Genomic DNA, 23,950 nt, shown 5'->3' on the forward strand with positions numbered 1-23,950 from the left:
TACAAAACTACAAGTCTTAGGATGCTCTGATAGCTGTAAGATATCCAGACATAATGGAAATTGTAGTTTGCAACAACTGGAGGGCAAGGAGTTTTACATGTGCTTAAGGCCTTTAAAACAGAGATAAGCAGCAGGGAATTTTGCTGCTTATCACTGAGAACTATAAATCACCTCGCCTGTACTCTCCTCAATCATCCCTTAAACTAGATAACTTCATGATGCCCAAACCCCGACTTAAGCTGTCTGACACTATACTGCATACTCTCAGTAGAAAGCTAGGCGTGTCAACAGCAAACACAAAAGAGCTGCTTTAAAAAACAGAATGATTGTAAGCATTCAATTAACTTTGAATTAAAAAGGCTGTAAGAATTTAGTTAACTATGTTTCTCTGGAGAGAGAGAGAGAGAGAGAGAGAGAGAGAGAGAGAGAGAGAGAGCGCATTAGAAAATTAGTGATTGAAGAAGCTGTTAAGCAAAAAGAAGAACTTAAAGAATCTCTCAAGGGACACTTTGTGTTTCTTAATAGAGTGAACTATTTTGCAATCAATATCCGGTTTATTTTTGAAAAAAATAAAGTAGTTACCAAGATTGGCAGTAAAAGAAACCAAAGCTAATCACCCCAGCGAATTCCTCCAGGTCTTGGTGGAAAAGATTCTTCAAGAGTATGAACTTAAAGAAAACTAAGTTCTTTCTGTCCAACTGAAAATATTTCGAACATGACTTTGACAAATTCATTATTTTATTTGTGACTGCATTAGAGTTTAATGCATAACGAGTTCAGAAAAGTTGTTGGTTTAGAAATTGTTTTTTAATAAGTATTGTTTAAAGCACAAAGTGGTTGGATTATTTGTATTATGGTGATGAAATAGCCAATGTTAACATTTTACGACAGTAAATTTGTTGCTAGGAATTGGTTACTTATGAAGGAGTCGAAGTAGGAGTCAGGAGTAGAGAGTCGGATTTGGAGTCAGTTCATGTTAACATTAAAGAGTCGGAACAACGGTTTACCGACTCCTCAGTTATGATATTTATTAAAAAACATGTTCAGCTTACTTTTTTATAAAGAAAAGCACACACAAAAAAAAAACGATTAAAATTTGTTTTAAGTGAATTCTTGCAGCACAAAGATGATTCATAAACCAAAACTATAATTACATTTTTTTTGGTAAAGATGTCTGTTAAAACTTCCATAACCTCAAAATCCAATAAATAACCCATTTGTGACATTGATAGCCTAGTTTTTGATATTCATTTTTTGAATGACTTGTTGAACAATAATGAAATCCCACTCGATCTTTTCTGAGTTTACTTACGTTTTGTCTGATTAAAATTCTCCTAAAATACCATACTCATGACTTAAACTCAACAAATATTTACACAAGTTGATGAGATCACGACAGGTTAGTGAAAACACATCTGCAGTATTTTTTTTAAACAGTTCTATATTGCTCATTCCTAATACACACAGGTTTTTTTGCTTCACTTTTTTCAGATATTGGTCGGTAATCAATTGCTAAAAAGTCGGTAATCAATTGCTAAACTTGCAAAACATTAGATAATGGTTCAAGATCACAACAAATTGAGCATATTATGAAGCTCAGAGAGGTTGTTGCAAGTTCAACTGGTTTACCAACCGACCCTCTAAAAACACTCACCCCCTGATATATGCCGAAGACTCTTCAAAAACTTCATCAAGCAGCAGCAAAGCTTTTGTATCCTTGGATAAATATAAAGATCAGAAATAGAGAGGTTTTCAAATGCTCACATAAAAACTTTTGAAGAAAAGTATATGGGTACTTAACTTCGTAATGAAGATTTAAAAAAAAGTTTTGACCTTAATTAAGGTTAAAACATTTTTAAAAATCTTCATTACAAAGTTAAGTACATATATGCGAAAGGATTTTGAAGAAAAAATAAATACTAAAATCCAAGTGTAAACTTATTTAAAACATGCTAAACACAAAACTTGCAACCAAGATCTGGGATTTGGATTATGAAAAGAATAAAAAAATACCATTAGCAAAAAATATTAAATATACAAAGCAAGATGAATAAACAAACACCTTGATTTTTTTCAAGACAAAAAAAAAGGCAAAAGGTATTCTGTATTAAGTATTCTGTATTAACTTATATCAAACTTATATTGTTATTATATATAGGATTAGTTTATACCAAATTTCAGACAGTAAGACTTCTTTAAACAAGAGTAAGAAGATAAAAAATTGAATTAAATTATGAAAAACTGTATAGTAAAACAATTAAGCACCGCAGAGTAGCTAAGCAGTGTTATTTAGAAGTTTGACAACTTCTAAATACCACTTGGTGCCAACATGCAATATATCAGACCAGCACATCAAATATTATAAACAAAGAATCATCTGTTATGAAAGAAAATAAATTAACACAAATATATAAAACCATTTAAATAAATAGAATGTAAAAACATTAAAATAAATTACTAGGTATCTAGTTAGGAATGAAAGAATAAGATGCCTAGATTGCTTGAGTGTTTGTGATTTTAGCAAATATCATAAGCCTATACTTTTTTTTTTTTGCTGAAATAAAATATACACAATTTTTAAACCCACAGAAATATTCTTCTGAACCAAACTATGACAATTCATCATAAAGTGTGAAAATAAGATGTGTAGTACAACTGTGACAGAGCATGGTTGAAAAACCCAGAACTAAATTATCTGTTATATAAAGATAGTAATAACAAAATTATTCATGTAATTTGTCAAACACCTAGAACCTTAGTTAACATAACAATAATCAAGCTAGTTAATCTAGTAATGGAGAACGATCATTAGACTTTGCTGCAACATCTGAATTGTACAATCCATACTTAGATCTTATTCGATTCCTTTCAATTTCTCGTTCACTGTTTTTAGCTTCATGATAACTTCTTCTTTGGTCTTTTTCCTTTTGACGCCTAGTTTCTTTTAGCTTAATTTTCTCCTCAATTGATGATTTGCTCTTTTTACAACAGCACCAACAGCAGCAAATCAAAGACACCAACAAAAATACAGCAACACAAGGAAGGACAATTATCAACCAAAAGCCAGCAATTGAACATTGTTTAACATACCATTGTGCTTTGCTACATCCATTTGGAATGAAAGAATAGTATTCACAGGTCCCAGATGATTCACACCAAAAACATGAATTTTGGTCAACGCAACCAGAGCAGGAATTATTGTTGTATTTAGCACAATCAGTTTGTATATTAGTTTCAGCTTGACTAACACTAACGAAAAGTGTCATCAGTAAAAAATGAAAACACGAATAAAAGCACAAGTTCATTATGAACACAAGTTTTTGCATTTTAACCCAAGTATTTAATCAATAAAAAAACATCAACCGTCTCAAATTTTCATCTTTTTTAAAATATGAAGGTAAAAAGTATTGTTAGGCTTAAGACCACTAGTTTTAGCTGTTTTACAGTCGCAGTTTGTCCTCTTTTAATCTTCGTTTAAGTTTATTTTTGATCAACGTCAGAAAAACAAGAAACAACAAGTCAGCAAAAGTGGCCTATTTCACAAGTTTATTATTTAAAGGTCGTCGATCGTTGCTAATAGTTTCTTTTATTTGTTTCCGAACAAACAAAGAGGCGGTCGAACTGAAAGATAAATTAGCCTTATTGAAATTCACAATTAAAGTTTAACTAAACTTTTAAACCATTCGTAAAACTTTATTTTATCATTTTTTCCAAAAACCACTTTAAATGTTCAATTTAGCGCTATTAGAATTTTAAATACATAATCAAATAATGTGAACTAAGTATGTGAAAAATGTTATTTACAACTACTGAAGATAACAACCACAACTTTTTTATGTAACTAAAACTTGAAAAATGAGACTCGTAGAAAAAAACACGTGCAAATAACCTTTAAAAAAGATCCCGGAATCTCAAAAATCAACAGCTGCAAACAAAATTCAGCTTTTGAAAAATTAATTCTAGACTGACTGGTTCTGACTAGTTTTTGTTTTGTCAACTAAAGTCCAACTAAACTCTGCTCTAACTTTTAATATTTCTATTTAAAAATATGTGGCGTGTGTTATATTTCAACAATATTTTTTTTTCAATAAAATGGTTTCAATCAAAAACTGGTTTCAGTTTAAAACATAACAGCTTACATTCGTTTACAACGAAAAAAGGGATGTTTTAGAATTGAAAGAGGTAGCATTTTCTGTCCAGAACTAATTTCTAAATCTATAACCAAAATTTTTTAAAAAGTTTTTTAGAAGAAAGAGGAGGGGGAAAGGGGGATAAAGGAACCCTTCGACCTTTACATTCTGGACTGTTTGGAATGCTCTCAACTTAGTGTGGATAATCTCTTTGGGCAATAATAGTCAATAACTTATCTGGATATGTATTTACCTTTGAAGATTTTTAAAGTGCGTGTTGACACTGCCTAATTTAGAAACACCTATGAACTAAGCTTCAAAAATTAATAACGAGAATAGAATATTGAAAATGTTTATCCTCCATCATTAATTTTAGCTAAGCTCAGAATTCAACCACGGTCGTGATTACTAGAATTAGTTCAATCAGGTCCTTCAATGTTTGTGTTCCAACAGTTTAATGGGTAGCTTTGTTCTTCCTAAAAGAATCATAAATCCAGCCCAGTTGTTTTTGGTCATGCTTTGAAAAGTTGTTGTGATCCATGGATTGAGCCTTTATCTTCTTAGTGGAAAAACACTGATTGAAAAATTATTAGTTGTTTAATATAGCCTTTAGATAAAACTTAAGAGCAAAAACTTCTAGTTTATTGTAAGTAAGAGATTGCAATATCGAAATATCGAATCGAAAGTATTGAAAAACTTTCTGAAACAATCAACTTAATAACTCAAAAAACTCCTTTTATATTTTTCAAAGTTCGATAGAGTTTTTTGAAGTTCCAAAAATTTATACGAAGTTCGAAAAGCAGCTCCCTTTCACAGGTCGTTTTGAACGTTATTGTTATATGCTTAGTTATGACCATGTAAAGCTCAACTCTCTCGACCCCACCAAATTTAATGGTTTTTAAAAAGGGTTTTAGTTAAAACAGCCATCATGGGTTTTTAATACTGTAAATTAGATTCAATATTGTGAATTAGTTTCTATTGATTATCAAGAACTAAAATTTGTGAGTCTCTCATATTCATTTTCTATGCTAGCTTATCGAGTAACTGTTCCAGCATGAAATCCATCATGATTTGGTATATATAACAAATCATCAAATCGCCTAAAATGAACCAAATAGATTTTTATATGACTAATGGAGTAATCCACGAATTATACTTAAGTGTGTGTTTTAAATCTTTAAATAAAGTTACTTGACTTTTGACTATGTAGAAAATTGATTTCCTATATAGAATTCCTTATAAATTTTTAATATATGCCAATTTTTTACAACTTTGTTGCATGGTTTTTTGTTTTTCAACTTTAAACACGAGAAAGTTGCAATCTCTACAAACTACATTATCTGGTGTAGATTTAGATTTTCCAGGGACTAAAAATCTCTAAATGTATTCCCCCCTCCTCCTTAAGAATATATGAGATTTTTACTGTGGAGTAAAAACATAGTTATAATAATGATAATAATAATAAAAAAGAATAAAAGTCTCATGTTACTCCGTAGTTCAAAATAACAGCGAAAACTTTTTTGTCAAGGATTCTGGGTAGTGTTTTAAAGTTTGTAATTTTGTCCAAAAATCTGATGCTTAAATCTTCTTTTTCAATAAGTATCAATTGATCAAAGTGAAATGCTATTTCGTTAGTTTAGTGTAATCATTAAACAAATGATTGGAAAAGGTGTATCTTTTAAAAATAACGATTTAGAATTTCGCACGGGCTAAACTTTAAACTGTGTGCCAGTGACAAATATTTTGTGCGGCCGCTAAGCTGTTCACAATTTAAAAATTAGGTAAGAGATGTGTTGACAAACCGTTAACGCTTTACTTATCATAGCCTATTGGTGGTCTTTTTTAAAAAGTTTAAACTAGACTTACCTTATTTCAAATAAATGAAAAAAATTCATGTTTATTGGCAGCCCTTTGCGTCCGTATCAAAATTTAATGTAAAAAAAAAAAAAGATCAGCCCAAAATAGGGTGCAATAGTGACAATTTACATTACTAAAATAGTTTACTTTTAAATTAACTATAATTTTTATTTACAAATAATTCTCTCTTATGAAATGGCACAAAATAGTAGCAAAATATATTTACTAATAAGTTCATTAAGAGGTTTAAAAAATTCCTTCACCAAGAGTTATCGTTTTTTGTTACTTTGTAACGGTTTTTTAATTAATGGTTATTAGTTAATGACTGATGTTTGTCGCTGATGTTGTATAATATATATATATATATATATATATATATATATATATATATATATATATATATATATATATATATATATATATATATATATATATATGTTTATTTATTATGTAATTTCTTTAAAATTATTCCAGCATCTCAATTATACAATTCATTTATGCAGACAATTCACTAAGGATTTGTAAACACAAAAAATGAGTTTCCGTGATTGGATTGAGTTGGAAAGTGATCCAGGTAAAATTATACATTGACTTGATAGAAAATATAATGTAAAAAGACAATTTAAATATTATTAAAACTGCATATTTATATATTATGCAAATATGTTTTGTATGTATATATGTTTTAGTGGATGTTTGTGTACACTTGCTAATCAATTTATATATATATATATATATATATATATATATATATATATATATATATATATATATGTTTAAGTGTATATTAAATGAGTTTTATGTTTTTTGGTTTTTAAGACTTTTTTTTTCACTTCAATTTGTTAGAAGTTTTTAAAGAGTTTTTTACAATACTTTTTTTTAGGGTTGTTCACATTACTTGTTTATGATTTTGGAGTAAAAAATGTTGAGGTTGAGGAAGTTTATGATTTATCAAAACCTATGGAAAGGCGAGCTTTTATGAAAATTTGATCATTATTTATTATACTGTTATTTAGAATTCTACTTCTAAAAAGTATTTGAAAAAAAATACTTCTTTGCCACTGCTACTTGTTTATAACTAACAGAGAAAACTTTAATAACTTTGTAGATTGCATGGTTCAAAATAATGGCTCTTGATTCATAAGCTATTTTTCAATTTCATTATCAACAAATTATATAAATAAAGTTCAAATCATACAAATAAGTTTTGTTGTATATAATAGTTATTATGTTTTTGTTAAAAGATTTTATTTTAAAACAAAGAATTTATAAAACCTGTGTAATTTAATTTGAAAATAAGTAATTTTATCCCTCATTTAATCTCTATTAAAAAAGCAAGTATAGGTTTTTAACCATATGTTGATGCAAGCCTTGAATAGATGATTCATGAGAATTAATATTGTTCTAAAATTAACATTTGTTGCAGAAAAGAGTGATAAAAATTGTTTATACCATTTTTAAAACAGCTTTGATAACTTGAATTCTAAAATACTCTGTTGACAAAAACTAGGTGCTATTTCAAAGCACTAAAAACTAGTGATTTTCTTTGCATACCAAATTTACCCTCAGTAATTGGTATATTATAAGTTTAGCTGCATTAGAAAAAGATGTCTACAACAATATCTAATGACTCTGCTACAATTGAGTTATATGAGCCATTTCAACTTTGCTTTTCAAACGATGTTTCTAGCTTACAACAGTCTTTGGCTTGATCTGAGTTGAAAAGTACATACAAGTTTTTATCCACTCTTACAAATGTGATTTTTTAAAATGATGTTCACTTATAAGCCTAATAAAATATTATCAGTAACAAATGATTTGATAATGTGATATTAAGGATCAAAATCAATGGTCACAAGTATTTAGTCCTACTATTGTAATTACTAAATTTGAAGAAACTTTAGAATAAAAAAGTCCATGAAGGAGATTGAAGCTTGAAAAATTGCTGTAGATCAACTTTATAGTACTAAAAATTTTAGTAGTTTGTAAAATTATAGATTAAAGTTGTTTGCTTAAAAATATGTTGATTAAACTGTGACACCAAATTAACTTGCTAATATTTAAAGAGGTCATCCAGTATCTCATTCTCATCCAAGCTTTTAGATTTTTACAATTTATAATAATTCTATCAGTTTTTAAATGATTATTTTTATTTCTAGTAATTTAGGATAAGAATTGTAAAGTAGTATTAGACTTAAAAGCTTTCGAAGTGTGATATTTTGATAGAGATAGATTGAAACAGTTTGGATTAGGCTATTGAATATCACATTCTGGACTATGAGAAAAAATTCATATTCACTTGTGTAAGATCATGTAAAATTTCAATATTACTTTAAAACATCACCATTCCTGAAAAAGTTAAAATAATTGCTGAAGTTTAACATTTTCATAAAAATATTACTTTAAACAGCACTTAAAATTAGAGACCAAAAACTTAATCTTAAACTCTAAGCTCAGGTAGACTAAAATCGAGCATCTAATGTTTGGATTAACTCACATCCCAATTTTATGCAAGAATCTGCTGTTTGTGTGAGCTCATCTCTTGACTTTGTTCAGATCAAAACCCTTGAAGTTCAGTTTTAACTAAGGTTTAAGTGCTCAAAATAACTGAAAAGTTATGCTTTAGGTTTTAAAGCTGTGATAATTGCCATTCTGATTAAAGCTTGTGTAATCAGAGCCCAAGTAATGATGTGACAAAACACTATTAAGCTTTCTTCTCAGATTGAGTCAAGTTTTATCAAGTCTCTGGTATCTACCTAAAATTTGTTAAACTATATTGATTTATTAAGTTTGACTCAGTTGTGGTTTTCCTTTCAAATACTTTGAGAATTGTTTGATGAATTAGTTTTGATCCTTCATTAAAAATTTTATTCAACTAAGGTTAAAAAAATATTTTTTTTCTACATAAAACAGTGTAGCATAGATTTAAAATTTAGATATCTCTATATAAAATTTAATATCCTTAAAAAAAATTGTTTGTCTTTTTTCTTGTTTGTAAACTCCTCTCTTATGTTTATTTAGAAAAGTATATGGTCTAATTTTCTTGTTCAAGTGGACAGAAGAACGTAAATCACGTAGGAAAGCTACTGCTGTTGAAGAAAATTTTATATTTAATGAGGAGTTTATTGAAGACATGTTTTTTGCCCAGCAGGTTAAAAGATTTTTACCACAAGGGCTACAATTTAATTTATTAAATTGACTGCACTACTTTTTTTTGCTCATTTCCTCATTTCTTATTTACAATAAAAAATTTCCTTTATTTTTTCCTTATTTCTTATAATAAGACTTAAAAATTTGTTCTTCAATCTCAGAAAAAATCACTCTTAATAGAAATATTTCTTCAAAATTTCAAAAGGAAAAGAACTTATAAAATCCCTTTAAAATTACTCTTAATAGAATTTAAAACAGTAAGATTTAAAAAGGAATGTTGATTATATATTTTTTACATCTTCAAAATTTCAAAAGGAAAAGAACTTATAAAATCCTTTTAAGATAAAAAGAATTACACTCATTTTATTTAGAAAGTTAGTTAGAAAATTTCAATTTAAAATCTCTTAAACTTTAATTCAGATTGTCCAGTGGTAATAGGCAGTCTTTTGTTATTTTTTGTTCAGTTTACACATATGTATGTATTATTATATATAATATGAAATGTAGCAATTTATATTATATTTCATATAATATACAATAGTTCATAAAGCTGGATTTATAATTTTATTAATATAAATATGGTTTTTAATTTTAGGTTATTCCAAATTCTTGCGCATCTCATGCTTTGCTTAGTGTGTTGTTAAATATTCCAGATCTTAATCTTGGCTATACATTAAAACAGCTGCGTGATTCAACAAAAGGATTTGATTCTGAGGTCAAGAATCAAAATCATTTTTTAAGAGGAACAATTTTTATTCCAATACAATTAGGACAATTATCCTTATACACCAGCCTGATCCTTACCATCATGCATTACTTACCATCATGCATTACTTTATTACCTTATTACATTACCTTATTGTCACTTTCAGCTATTACTTAAGCAATATAAGTTTTTTTTTTTTATCTAGACAAAGGGACTTGCCATCAGTAATTTTAGAAATATAGGAATTGCTCATAATAATCATGGAAGGTGTGTTACATTTATATGCATTCTAAGCATGTAAATTTATTTTCTGAAATCAGTTTTATAGATTTTAAATTATTATTGCAAGTTATTAAGCTGATATTTATATTCTGGTATATTTATTAAGCCCAGATTTTCGTAAACTTGAGAGAATGAAAAGTGTCAGTACTGCAACTCGTTCCATGGAAGCATTTCATTTTGTTAGTTACATACCATACAAAGGAAGACTCCTTGAACTAGATGGTCTGAAGCCTTTTCCTATTGATCATGGTGAATTTTTGAATTATTTTACATTCCATATATGTTTAGTTTTATTTAACATTATGGAAAAAGTATTATAATAATTATGATGTGTTTCTAGTATTACACAAAATTTTTTTACAGTAATCATATTTTTTTCATAAACTTTTAATTTGCTCAAAGGACCTTGGTTGTCTGAAGAAAATTGGACAGACAAAGCTCGTCATGTTATTCAAGAAAGAATTAAACTAGCAACTGGAGGGTATGTAATACAATGCAAAAAAATGTTATTGTTTTTTAAATATGTTTTTGAATTATCAAATGTTCATCATTACTGAAAATTTGCAATTTTAAAAGCAATTTTTAAAAAGTAAAAAACAATAATTTAAAAAATCATTAATTTCAAAATACTTTTAAAAAAATATTACAATAATATATTTTAAAATAATTTTATGCACATAACTTCAACTGAAATAAAGTAGGTTATAGTTTGTGCAAGACAACCCCTATTTTATATTATTTTATAATAACCCCAAATTTTACAGTATTGATTAAATAATTAATAAAAATAATAAATTAAAAAATTAGTTTTCTTTATACTTATAATTATTTGTTGGTTGCTGCAGAAACAAAAACAGTCACAAATATTACAACAAGAGGAGGATCTTAACCCTATAGTCAATTATTAATTACATTAAATGCCAGATCATGACTGCATTTTTAGCATCTGCCTGTTCTTTTGAACAAAAAATGTAGCTGGTAAACTATTTTTAAATCTTAGATTAATTTATTTTTCTCTACACTTTTGGTTTGTTTATTATTGTAGCTAGAAGATTTATTGATTATTGTAACAGGAAGTTCTACTTTTAGTAAAATTTATACTTTAAAAAATAGATTAGAAAATAAAAACCAGGGTAAGAAGCCTATGAAGGTCTCTTGTCCACAAACAGAGGGGACACTATTAACAAATAAAGCTAGTTTTAAAATAAAATCCAACCACTTTCTCTGTTTCAGCGAAAAAGTAATTTCATCACTTGTAATAATCTTATGTAAATTTTAACAAGAAAATTAATGGCAATAATTTTCTGTAAATTTTATACTAAAAAAAGCTTAAAATTTTTTAGCTTATCTAAACAAAACTTCTGTAACATTTTTATAACTTTTAGAATTTTGAAGTATTAAACCCTTGAATTGCAAAAGTGTATGCATTTACTAAATTTTAGACACCAGGAGGGTTAACCCTCGTGTTATCCATGGGTTATGAAATTCATGAATGAATGTTCAATCATGTTCTACTTCTTAATTTAACTGACATTATTTAAATATGAAATTAAAATTTGTTCACAAAGTGTATAGAAAAAAATGTTAATGAATCGAGTTCCCACTTTAAAAAGAACATTTTTTTTTTTGATAAATAAAATTTTTAGGCTAAAAGATACAAGTTGAAACATCTTTTTAACATGTTTACTCTAAACAGTCTGTCTAGTAATTTTTTTTAACTTTGAATTGAAAAATTCTTGTTTTTCAGTGAGTTGTCACATGATATTCGTTATAACCTATTAGCAGTTGTCCCTGAGCAACGAGAATCTTTTAAAGAAAAGCTTGCTATTCTATCTCACAACAAAAAAGTTCTTATAGAGCTTTTTAAGAACCTTGCATCAAAAGAATCTTTTGTGAGTGATTTGCCAAGTCCCACTGCTATGATAAAAGATTATCCACCTTACCATGTAGATTTTCCTAAAATAGAAAATTTAGAAACAGCTTCCTCTACACACAGCCATTCATCATCAACAGTGCAAGGACCAGAATCTGGTAGTAATATGTGTTCAGACAGTGAAGACAGTTCTGTAGATACTTATCGCACAAAATCTCTTTTAAGAGGGGTATCAAAGCCTGTTGTTTATATATACGGTGGTAGTGTTGGTGAAGCAAAACATCATCATTCAAAAAAGAGTACAACCATACCTGAGGCAAGTTTAAAGCGAACCAATGAGGATTTCCTGCCAAACACCAGCGACACCAGTGACAATAAAAAGCAGAAATTAGAATATTCAATAGACAAAAATAATACAAGTAATAATGACTTAAAAAATGTGCTCCTTGAAGATAACAATATGTTTTCATCAGAAAATGATATATTCTCAGGTAAAACCAATGAAAATGAAAAAAAAGAAGAAAACCAAAACAATAATGACTTAGAAAAATTTAAGAATTCCCTTGAAAATGAAGTAAAAGTAGAATCGATTGAAAAAGTGGATGAAACAAAAGGTAACCTTTTGTTCCTTTATTTTTAATTATAGTAACTTTTATGATATTTTGTGAAACTTGTTTGTTATTAGGAAAAACTATATTTAGTTCCCACTGGAATTGGAATTGAAATTATTGCAGATGATGCTGACATAGAATCTCTTCTTGATCAAAATAAAGTCGAAAAGCTATCTCTTGATCATTTAATGAAGTACCAAGATAAAATTAAATTACAAGTATATTACTTATTTTAGTTGCAAATTAACTTTTTTACATACAGGGTGGTGCAAAAAAAAAGCCACACTAGTTTTTTTAATCAAAACAGCAACAAAAAATGAGTAAGACTTGTATAATAAAAGTATTATAGGACAATTTTGATAAAAATGTTTATAACATCATTGTATATTACATATAATAAAAAGGGCGCTAATTTACTTTTCTACCCCCCTATTTTTATTTTTGATTATGATAGAGAATTTTATCCTGATTAAGAATCGTATAAAAACATACACCTGAAAACCAAAGGAAAGTTCTCTAATTTGATGTTGAAGTGTCAAAAAAATATACCAAAAACGCTAATATTCGCCATCTTTTTTTACAAAACTACTAAGTTAATAATTCATGCAGTAAACATGAAATTATTTATTAAAAAAACTTTATAGCCCGGTTTTTATTTCGCTAAAACATTTTATAGAGAAATTTGTTATGTATTTTCTTTTTAAGTATTTTTTTCTTGAAAAAACTTCGAATTTCAATAACTTTTTTTCTTATTTTCAGATTATATAGATTTTTTTAAAAATATATTAATGATTTTAGATAAACAAATGTTTATCTAAAATATACAAAATATACATAAATATTATTCAAACGGGATATTCATTTACAACTTGGTTCCAAAAGTGAAAATAAGAATGTTCTTTAAAACGTTGCGCCCACATAAATTCTGACAAATAATCGGGAATCATTTCTCGATTTGTGGGCCCAAACATAGCTTTAAATTTGGCTTTGCTTCTTTGCCACATTGCCTCAACCCTGTTTGTTGTAACACTTGTTGCGGGATCAACAAAATGTAAAGTATGGTTTACTGTACCATGTTGAAAGCCTTGCGCTGCTAAACCTCGGTATGCTGCCCACATATCGCTCCATATTTCAGTTCCAGGACGAATCCATTGTATGATGATGGGTAGTAAGGTTGCAGCATCGCGGTGCGCTACAGGAATGAGTAACCCTTCTTTAGTCGCTATATCGTACGCACCAAAAATCCATTGATCTTCCACAATTCTACCTCGGTTGTATTTCCTTCTTGAAAAAAGTGATTCATCTATTTCCACTATTGAACCTGGTCCTCCTAATTGCACACGGTTATTAAGGAAATAAGTAACGGCAATGTCTCTACAAAATTGATTCCAATCAACAACAGTTTTATTGCTACCAATTTCTAAATCCTTTTGAATGTCTTCTACTGAAAGGCCACGACTTTTTCCGGCGCTACGAGTCCAAATATAAGTAATACCTATTACTTGCCAAAGTTTCAGTTGAGATCTTTCAAAAAAACTCCCAACACGAATACTTATTTTCTTTTTGCATTGTTTTTGCATGCATCTCCAAATCTTTCCATCGACATTATCACTATTTTGTTCGTTGCACTGGATGTTACATCGAGGACAGACCATATTGATAGCAAGTAAACCAAACTCCCTGCACCAACGGATACACTCGTTATTATTGTTTTTAAACCTGCGACCAATTTCCGGTAAATTAAGGCTATCAAATTCAATAATAGTCGGTCGTCTAGCATTCGCCATTTTAATTTTAAAACAGAAATAAAGAAACATTTCTTATAGAGAGAGTCTTTTATAATTACATTTTGTTTTTTGCAAATTTTTTGCATCGGAATTTTCATGAATACTTTCTGAATTTTCATGAGAATTTTAATTACTTTTAAACTACAGAAACCAGGCGGCGTAATTAAATAGTGAAATTTTAAAGTGTTGTAAAAAAAGATGGCGAATATTAGCGTTTTTGGTATATTTTTTTGACACTTCAACATCAAATTAGAGAACTTTCCTTTGGTTTTCAGGTGTATGTTTTTATACGATTCTTAATCAGGATAAAATTCTCTATCATAATCAAAAATAAAAATAGGGGGGTAGAAAAGTAAATTAGCGCCATAAAAAGAAATTAGGATTTGTAAAGCATTTTTTAGGTTTCAGCTGTTTTAGTACTTAATTGGCCATCCTTTGTTTTTTATGACTTCTGCGCATCTGGAAGGCATACTATCTACAAGTCTTTTTAATAAATCATTTGGCAAAGCATTCCAACCATCAAGAAGAATTTGGAACAAATCATCTTCATTTGTTGCTCTACGATCTTTCAATTTTCTATCCAATATAGACCAAAGGTTTTCTATTGGATTTAAATCAGGAGACTGTGCTGGCCAAGACATAACTGGTATTAATTTAGATTCTAGATATCTTTTATTCAACCGTGCTGTATGTTTAGGATCGTTATCATGTTGAAAGATGTAGTCACTATTAGGAAAAAGTTCTTTTATACTTGGTCCAAGCTGATTAACTAAGATTTTATGATACATATGCTGGTCCATGATGCCCTTCACCCGGTAAAGTTTTCCAACTTTGTGTGCACTAAAACAACCCCAAACATTAATCTTTCTGTCATGTTTAATTGTTGCCTTGCATGTTTGGGGGTTGAATTTTTCCCCAATTAATTTCCAACAGTGAGATCGACCATTATAAAACAAAACAAAAGGAGACTCGTCGCTCCAAATAACTTTAGCCCATTGTTCACATGTCCAATCTTTGTGCTCAATGCACCACTTTAATCGTTTTTTTCGATTGATTTCACTAACAAAGGGTTTTTTAATTTGCTTTCCAGAAAAAAAACAACCCGATGCTTTTATTCTGCGAGATATTGTCCACTTTGAGATATTACTAAGGTTCAAATCTAGTTTTATCTCAGAACATGTGATTTTACAATTTTTTTTGACAGCGTTAAGAATGTAGCGATCTTCTTTTTTTGAAGTTTTAGGCTTTCTCCCAGATCCAGCAGACCTTTCAGTTTTACCAGTGTGTTTATACTTCTTTACCAATCTACTAATAGTTGAGTTTTCTCGTTTAAAATGCTTTCCAATGCTTCTATGAGACTCTCCTTGGTCAGCAGCTTCAATAATTCTTCCAATTTCTACATCCGTTAGATGTTTTCTAAAACATTAAATGTGTCCATATTAATCTTTTTCTTAAAGATTTTATTTATGTAAATATTAGTTTATATATAAACATACCTTTTCAGTCCTAAATTTTTCACTGACACATCCAATTTTTTTTGTTTTGCTTGATTATACATTTTATACTTAAAATGAAGAAAAAATATTAGTGTGGCTTTTTTTTTGCACCCCACTGTATGTAATACTGTGAATAAGTTTAAGCCAACGTATTAAAACTCATGTTTTTTTAATATTTTGAAGAAAAGCTTCTGAATATTCTTTATACAAAGCAATTTATTATTTCAAACAATATTTATCAAAATTTTAAATAATTTGTTGTATTTAGATATCTAATGTGTTTATTTTCTTTATATGCTGACCTGAACTAATTTGTATGAGCTTGTTTGTTTTTAGTTTGCTCTTGCGTTTTTGTTTATTAATAGTTGTGAAGGCTTCATATTAGATGACATACAGTTTATAAAGACATTTTATAGATATTGTACACTATTTATTATATTTTGTTTTTCTTAGAACAAAACTTTCTCTAGTTAAAGTTTTTTTTTTTTGTTTTTTTGTAGTATTGTGTTTATTGTGTTTAAAATGTTAAAATGGATAAAACTCCACTACTAGAACATAAAAAAGTTATTTTCCTTCATGAAAAAAGTTGTTCTCAACAACAAATTGACTAAGAAACAAAATATTCAAAGACAGCCATTAGAGAAGTTATTAAAAAAAAAATTAAAAAACACAGGACCTCTTGAGGATAAAACAGGACCTCTTGAGGATAAAACAGGACCTCTTGAGGATAAAACAGGACCTCTTGAGGATAAAACAGGACCTCAAGAATTGCTTTTGTAATCAATGCAAAAGGGGGACATCTGAAGTATCTTTTTTTTTTCTTTTTGTATCATATTTAATTAAATTGTTTTTAGATATTTTTGTTTGTAATGTGTCTATAAACCTGATTTTTCTTAACTAATAAGTCATTCACATTTAAAAAAAACAAAAAAACAAAAATGTAAAATTATGGTGGGCTAAAAACTATTCATAGTACTGTTAGGGTGTCTTAAAAAAAGGAAATTTTTAAACATTGATGTCTTACTCATCAAATATATGTTTATTTTAGCAGTAGTTTACTACAAAATTTTAGCCCATTTGCACAATATTTAGAGGTCCCCATGTGGTCCAATTTTGGTGTTTACTTGTTTGCAACCAGTTTTCATACAGTTTATATGTGATACTGACATATTAAAAAACATGTAGGTGCTTAGTGATGTGTTAATAGAAATGAATCAAAATATATAAATCTGGAAAAATATATAGATCTATTAACTATATAATCTATAAACTATTTATTTTTAAATTTCCAAATTGAGATCAAAAAATGATTAAAAAAGTTTTATTGAGTTTCAGTTTGAATTGAGTCATCCAGTATTGGAAGCTGTTGTGTCAAACCACATGCTGATGACCATTGATTCACACATGTTTATGGACTGCATTAGCAGCTGCTTACCATTCTAATGAACTATGAATTTTGAGGGAATACAATCTCCTTTTATAAGAGCTGTATTTACAAGAGTACTCTTTTTAGTTCATTTGATCATTAGTGTTTTTCAGCTAATGATGCTTTATCAAACAAACTTGTTCACCATACAGATCATTAATTTTTTGTATAATGTGATATTTTTGTTGTACAGCCAGTCTTGGTTTCACCCACAAAGCAGTTGGTCGTGTACTTGTTGTTCTGCTTCATTAATGTTTAGCTTTTGTATATTGTGATAGAACACAAAACTTTCCATGACATCTTGGCCAGTAGGAGGCAAACACCTGATATGGTTACTTTTGGAAAGCAAACTACACCTGCTTCAGAAGTAGGTTTCTCAATTAGGTTTGCACTAAAAATTGCTTTACTAGGACTTGAGGTCAAAAAATCACTTTCCTTAGAAAAGAGTTTTGAAACGCTCTTATTTTGCTTTCCAGCAAAGCAATTTGCAAAGCAGACTGTTGCTTAACTTCTTTCAGCTGATCTTGTAAAGCCTTGATTTGTAAGGTAGCTGGAACCAGTAGATTTAATTATATATATTTTAGGTTTAGAAGCAGTGACAAAATGTTATAATTGCTTCTTAATACTCTAGATTAATCCATACCCTAAAAAATAATGCAAAAACTAATTACAGTGCAAGTGTTATTAATTAGTCTTACATTGTATTCAAATATTCTAATATACTTTATAAAGTTTTTGAAAATACATTTAAAACATGAATATATAATCATTGTATTATTAGTACACTAGTTAATAAACTTACAAATTGTTGCTGAGTTCTTTTTTTTTATTTCACCACTTTACATACAATAAAACATGTGTAAATTGTGTTTGCAAAACTAAAAATTGCCGCTTGGTCATGTGACAATAGCACTGCAGCAAGTAATAATTGTTTCTTATAATTTTTTGGTTTAAATATGGAGTTGGCTGGTCAAAAGTATACATTTATTAGATTTTTAAGTAAAGAATAACAATTTATAGGTAATTGTTAGCAAATAATCTACACTCTAGTTAATGTCAGCAGTGAAATTAGTTAACTACTCTGTATTTCTAGCTTTATTTTGAGTTCATTGAGAATTAATTAAAATAAGCTTACTATGCACAAAATGAGTGCTATGAGTGCTTACTATGCACTCATTTTGTGCATAGTAAGCACTCATTTTAATGAATTCTCAATGAACTCAAAAAGTTTTAAAAGCGCATGATGAACCTCTCTCTTGAACTTGTTCAAATGATCTTCACCAAATGATCTTCACCAAATAATCTTCACCAAATGAAACTTCACCAATTTTAGTTATTTTACTCTAGAGACACATTTCAAAGTGTGAGACATCAATTATTTAAAAAAAAAAATTCTGTGCATTTCTAGGACACCCTAATATTTCTAGGACACCCGAACATTTCTAGGACACCCGAACATTTATTATAATTTTTATGAACTATTTAAGTTTTACTGCTGCAAGGTCAAGAAAATGAGCGATATACTTTTTATTCAAATTCTATTTATAATCTATTTTATTTGTATTTTTATAAACCTTCCTTGACTTCACTTAGTGTTTATATGTATGCTTAAAAATGTTTGATGTTTTGTAAAAAAAAAATTTACACACCAAAAATTTTATTTATAATAAAATGAACCAAAGAAATCTTTCAAAGTATTTAAAAGGATTTTTTTTTGATGATGTAAATATTATATTAAACTGAAAACAAAAAAATTGATTTACTTGAACTGTTATTTAAGTTAACCATTTGTTAAGCTTATATTTCATTTATGAGTTTTCTTTGATAATCTTAATCTTTTATTTTATTTCTTTTTAATTTGTAAAAGCCAAAGATATATATATTTTTTTATAGATATTAATGTAAGATAAATCTTTTTTAAACGTTTTTTTACAAATTCAAATACAGCTTTGTTAAGGTCAAATTTTGATTAACAATATTAACCAATATGCAAGTATTTTGACTGAAGTATTTTCATTGAATGAAATTTTCATTAAAATTAACTTTGTAGGATGTCCAAAAGTGTATGCAAGATTTAGATGAGTTGTACAAAGGCTTTCAACTGGCATATAAAGAAGAAATGATCAAAGTAGAAAAGTACAAGGTAAGTAGTCTTTAGTTATTTTTTTAAGACATTTTTGTGTAATGGTTATAGTGTCACCTTATATTTAATAGAAATTAAAAAAAAAAAAAAAAAAAAAAATGTAAGCATTTTTTTTTTGTTTAATAGTCCAAAGCAACAGATTTTTTTTTTTTTACAGATTTCCAGGAAGTCAGCATCTTGGATTTCTTGATCTTTTTAAAATTAGATTCAAAGTCCAACTTTTTGCTGACTTTGGAAGTAATTTTTCTTTTCTCAGAAAATTTTAAACACTTTTTCAAAAATCTATTTATAATTTGAGCTGTAATTCAACAATGTTTCTCTATTGCAACTAAGTAGACCCAACAGCTCAAAAATCATTGCAATAACATCTCAATAATTGTTTAGCAAATATTGATAATAAAGTATAAAATGTTTGTTGTTAAAAAGTTACTCAAAATATCAAAAATTCATCAAAAACATTTTCAATAGCAAGGTTGTCTTTAGAATTCAAGTATTTTTAAATTCAAGGTTTTTAAAGTCTGCAATTAGTTCTGCATTTCTAAATACACAAGTTACCAAATTTTTCTGCTAAAATGCATTTCTTTTTTTTTTGATATTGGTTGTTATTGGTTAAAACAGGTAAAGGTTCATCTGATAACAATCAGTATCTGATTATTCAGCTGAGGCACTACATTCTCTCCTTATACAGAAACCTATCAAGTATTATCACTCACTTTTTCATCTACCATTATAATTGTAGTTTCCCTGATTTTCCAAGTACAGAATGACTGCTTATCTGCTTGTAAGAATTCAAATTTTTTTTTTTTCGCCTGACCAAACGAAATGATAAAAATAATTTAAGGCCATTATACTCAAAAAAGTCATACTATCTGTTTTTTTTGACCCATCAGGAAAGCTTTTGTATTTATGTATTTATGGAAGATTTTAATGATTGACCACAAATTTTTTAAATTTTATTTGACCATCCAGACAGATTTTTGTTTTTTTTTCAGTTTAGATATTTTAAACATTTGACTATTTTAAGAATTCTAATCAAATTCGAAAGATATTTTAAGAATTTGAATCACTAAATTTGATCGTAAGCTTTAAAACATTTAAACCTTAAACAGTTAGTTTTTATGTTGTGCATTGTTTAATTATAACAGTTAATGTTGTGTTGAAATTCTGTTCATTGTTTTAGGTTGAAGATTGCAGGCGAAGACATGATTATGATCCTTTCATATCAACATTCCTCACAATGCTTGCAGACCAAGGACAAATTGCTGAAGTACTTGAACGACAAAAGGGAGGTGTAAAAAAGGTCGTTCTAAACACAAAAAATAGCAGCCTAAAAAAAGAAATTCAAAGTAAGAAAAAAAGTCGAACAAGAAGCAGATGATTATGAAGAAAAAGTGGATTAAGAATCGGATATGCATAAATGAGATGTTCTAAAAGATTTTAAATTTAAACACAAAAATTTCAACGAAAGTTTGTCTTTTTATAATAGATTATTTTTCATTTTTTGTGAGTCTACAAAACTCTATTTTGCAGTATTTAAAACTTAAAACTTAAAAAATATTAATATTTGTACAAAAAATATTTAATAGCCAGCATTTATTGCTTTTTAATTTTGTTAGATTTTCAATATTATATATTATTGCGAAAACTGCTGTCTGTTTATGTTTAAAAAAATATAAATTTTTAATTTGGTTTCTGTTACAATTTTTTTTTTTAGCTTCTTTTGTTTTTTTTTATTTGTTTAATTTTTTCATGTTCTTTTTTTGTTAAAGCAATCTTTAAATTTTTTGCACAAAAATTATGCTTTGTCAAGGCCTGAGTTTCACGTCACAAAGTCTCATGTCATGCTTGTAAAAGCTCTTCCTAAGGTACCGTGCTTTCAATATCTTTAACTTCTATTCTAGTTTCAGTTTTCTTTTAAGTCCTATCCCAAGAGTGCTTGAGCTGTTAAGACTAATTTTTCTAATAAATGTTTTTAAGTTTCACTGATTTTAACTTTAGATGTTTCTTTAAAACTATGATAAAATTGCTGATTGTTAACCACTGGTGCACAATTAATCTGCAATTTGATTGGTGCACAATATGATTGTTTTGTTAGCTTCTCTAATTGGTAACGTTTTTTGTCTTTTGATTTGTTAATATATTGTTCTTTTTAAATTTATTATGTAATGAATTTTTTGTTTTCTTCTATTTTAGTTGTCTGTGCTGGAGCAACAACAGAGACAAACCAAACATTATCCAGTCAAACACCTGTTTGGACAACTACAACTTCGGTATTAACACCAACAACCAAGGAAATAATATCAACAGCTACTAAATCACCTCCAGTAGTTAAAAACAAAACAGTTATTATCCCAAATAATACTTCTATAGTGTGCAGAATTACTTCCTCTGATGCAATTATAGATATAAAAAAAGATAATAAATCTTATTCCCGTATAGAAGTTGCTAATAACTCATTTAAATATAAGAATAAAAAGACTATAGCATCAGGAAGCAACACAGGTGGTGTGACTGATGTATTAATCCAAATACCAGTAGAGACTTTAGATGATCAAGGGTTATATGTGTGCCATGTGACTTACCCTGATAATACAACTGATATAGATAATTCATTGAATTTGACAGTGTTTGGTAGGTTGATCCATAAGTACTCTGTTGCTTCTTTTTTTTTTTTAAATCCTTAATGCATCATATATGTTTATTATGAATACTTTATGTATCATGTATATTTTTTTAAAAATACTTCTTATATCAGATATATTTTTAAAAAATATCCCATGTATTATAGTTTTTTAAACACTTCATGCATCATTATATATATATATATATATATATATATATATATATATATATATATATATATATATAATGTATATATTAAAAAAGAAAAAAAACCACTGGGTTGTTTTTTAAAGAAAGTCAACATCAAAGCATTAAAAAATACATTTTGTAATGCTGCTTTAAGAAATACAAAAGTATTAACAAATATATATAGTACAAAATGATTGTTGGAGTTATATTGTACTTGATCAAGTCATTTCTTGGGAACAAAATCTTTTAAATTAGTAATAAGGCATGCTATCAACAAGTCGTGCTAATAACAATGGTTCTAAGCTATTCCATCCCTCTTGGAAGCAATTGAAAGGACTTTATATTGGATTTAGATCAGGTGATTGACTTGCCCACCAGTCCACAGTAAGCATGTTTTTTTCAACATATGCTTTGATACATTCTGAAATGTGCTTAGGATTGTTATTTTGTTGAAATTATTTTTTTGCAGCCATCCAAAAATAATTCCATGAAACTTGGCTTTGCATGATGAGCAAAGATCCATGAAACTGGTTCTAATCCATAATGCTATTAATCTTATAAATCCTTATTGTAACATGCAGTAAAAGTACCTATATGTTGATCTACTTTTGATGCTTAATGGTGGCCTTAATACACTTAAAATGACAATTTTTCTTACTATGCTTCCATAGGATCTTTGAGCACATCTACAACTAAAAGAAGAACCATCTGACCAAAGAGCTTGTCTTGATTGGGCAATTGTCCAGTCTATGCGCAATGTTTACCTTTGATAAAAGAAGCTGACAACCCAATGAGAATCTAAATTTTTGCACTCTTGTAAATGATGTCTTATAGTCTTTACAGAGATGTTGATATTACCAGTTTCCACTTTTATTTCATCTGTAGAAATGCAGTGATTTATAAGAGCAGCATGGACAATTCACCTAGAATCTTTTTCTGTAGTTTTTCTCTTTTTTTTCTATCTAATATAGGTTTTTGGGCTATTTCTCTTGTGTCCTTATATTTCTTTAGAAAATTATTAATTGTAATTTTTCCACATCCAATCTTACAAGCAATATCTTTGTAAGTCATCCCAAATGATATCTCAATAATTGTCATTCAGGACCATTTTTATGTATATATTACAAATCTATATATCTTCTCTAAAAAGTAATAAATTAGCATATTTCATCATTAATAAATATATATCAGATTTTACATCTATACAGGGTTAGGTTAACTCTGTTTATATACAGCTTACATATATATTTTATTAAAAAAAGATAAGATACTGAGTTATTGAATCATGATTATGATATAAATCTAAATACTAAAATTGTTGAGAAAAAATAATTAACTTAAGTTCAATATGAAGTTCATGTTTCATATAAAAATATAGTAAATGAAACTAAGTTAAACAATGCAAAAATTCAAGATTTAAACTTGGGTTTAAACTTCTGTGAAATACTTCAAAAACCTATAAAAAGTAAACTTTTCTTTAAAAAAATTTTGGCCATTCTTTTTTTGGTGTTAACTGTATATTATTATTATTATTATTATTATCATTATTATTATTATTATTATTATTATTATTATTATTATTATTATTATTATTATTATTATTATTATTATTATTATTATTATTATTATTATTTTTATTAATTTTTATTACTTTTATTATTTTTATTATTTTTATTAT

General features: G+C 27.9%; 3 protein-coding genes across 4 annotated transcripts in view; 2 read left to right on the forward strand and 1 right to left on the reverse strand.

Annotated features, from left to right (window-relative positions):
• Nucleotides 1-1,926: 1,926 nt before the first annotated feature.
• On the reverse strand, nucleotides 1,927-3,555 carry LOC149885261 (uncharacterized). Its single transcript, XM_090095437.1, has one exon. The coding sequence runs from the start codon at nucleotides 3,324-3,326 to the stop codon at nucleotides 2,784-2,786; it is 543 nt and encodes a 180-aa protein (XP_089951563.1). The 5' UTR covers nucleotides 3,327-3,555; the 3' UTR covers nucleotides 1,927-2,783.
• Nucleotides 3,556-6,440: 2,885 nt separating this feature from the next.
• Nucleotides 6,441-20,928, forward strand: LOC145195348 (uncharacterized). Of its 2 annotated transcripts, none has more exons than XM_090094821.1 (11): nucleotides 6,441-6,561; nucleotides 6,871-6,955; nucleotides 9,009-9,138; nucleotides 9,733-9,852; nucleotides 10,049-10,110; nucleotides 10,232-10,374; nucleotides 10,528-10,606; nucleotides 11,873-12,612; nucleotides 12,700-12,827; nucleotides 19,369-19,461; nucleotides 20,642-20,928. In XM_090094821.1, the coding sequence occupies exons 1-11, from the start codon at nucleotides 6,522-6,524 to the stop codon at nucleotides 20,837-20,839; spliced, it is 1,818 nt and encodes a 605-aa protein (XP_089950947.1). In that variant the 5' UTR covers nucleotides 6,441-6,521; the 3' UTR covers nucleotides 20,840-20,928. The 2 variants fall into 2 exon arrangements, with proteins under 2 accessions (XP_089950947.1, XP_089950949.1); XM_090094823.1 differs by having other exon boundaries at nucleotides 6,460-6,561; nucleotides 10,237-10,374.
• A 274-nt stretch (nucleotides 20,929-21,202) lies between these two features.
• The window catches only part of LOC145194731 (receptor-type tyrosine-protein phosphatase S-like), a 31,093-nt gene continuing 28,345 nt past the window's right edge, over nucleotides 21,203-23,950 (forward strand). Inside the window, exons 1-3 of the mRNA XM_090094820.1 lie at nucleotides 21,203-21,326; nucleotides 21,460-21,568; nucleotides 21,655-22,092. Of these exons, the coding sequence (XP_089950946.1) occupies nucleotides 21,541-21,568; nucleotides 21,655-22,092 (466 nt within the window). The 5' untranslated portion in view covers nucleotides 21,203-21,326; nucleotides 21,460-21,540. The remainder of the gene's footprint in view (nucleotides 21,327-21,459; nucleotides 21,569-21,654; nucleotides 22,093-23,950) is intronic.

The sequence above is a fragment of the Hydra viridissima genome, unplaced genomic scaffold (genome assembly GCF_058129835.1).
Source record: "Hydra viridissima isolate aposymbiotic clone 2 unplaced genomic scaffold, HvirCarnegie_v1 scaffold_8, whole genome shotgun sequence".
Lineage (NCBI taxonomy): Eukaryota > Metazoa > Cnidaria > Hydrozoa > Anthoathecata > Hydridae > Hydra > Hydra viridissima.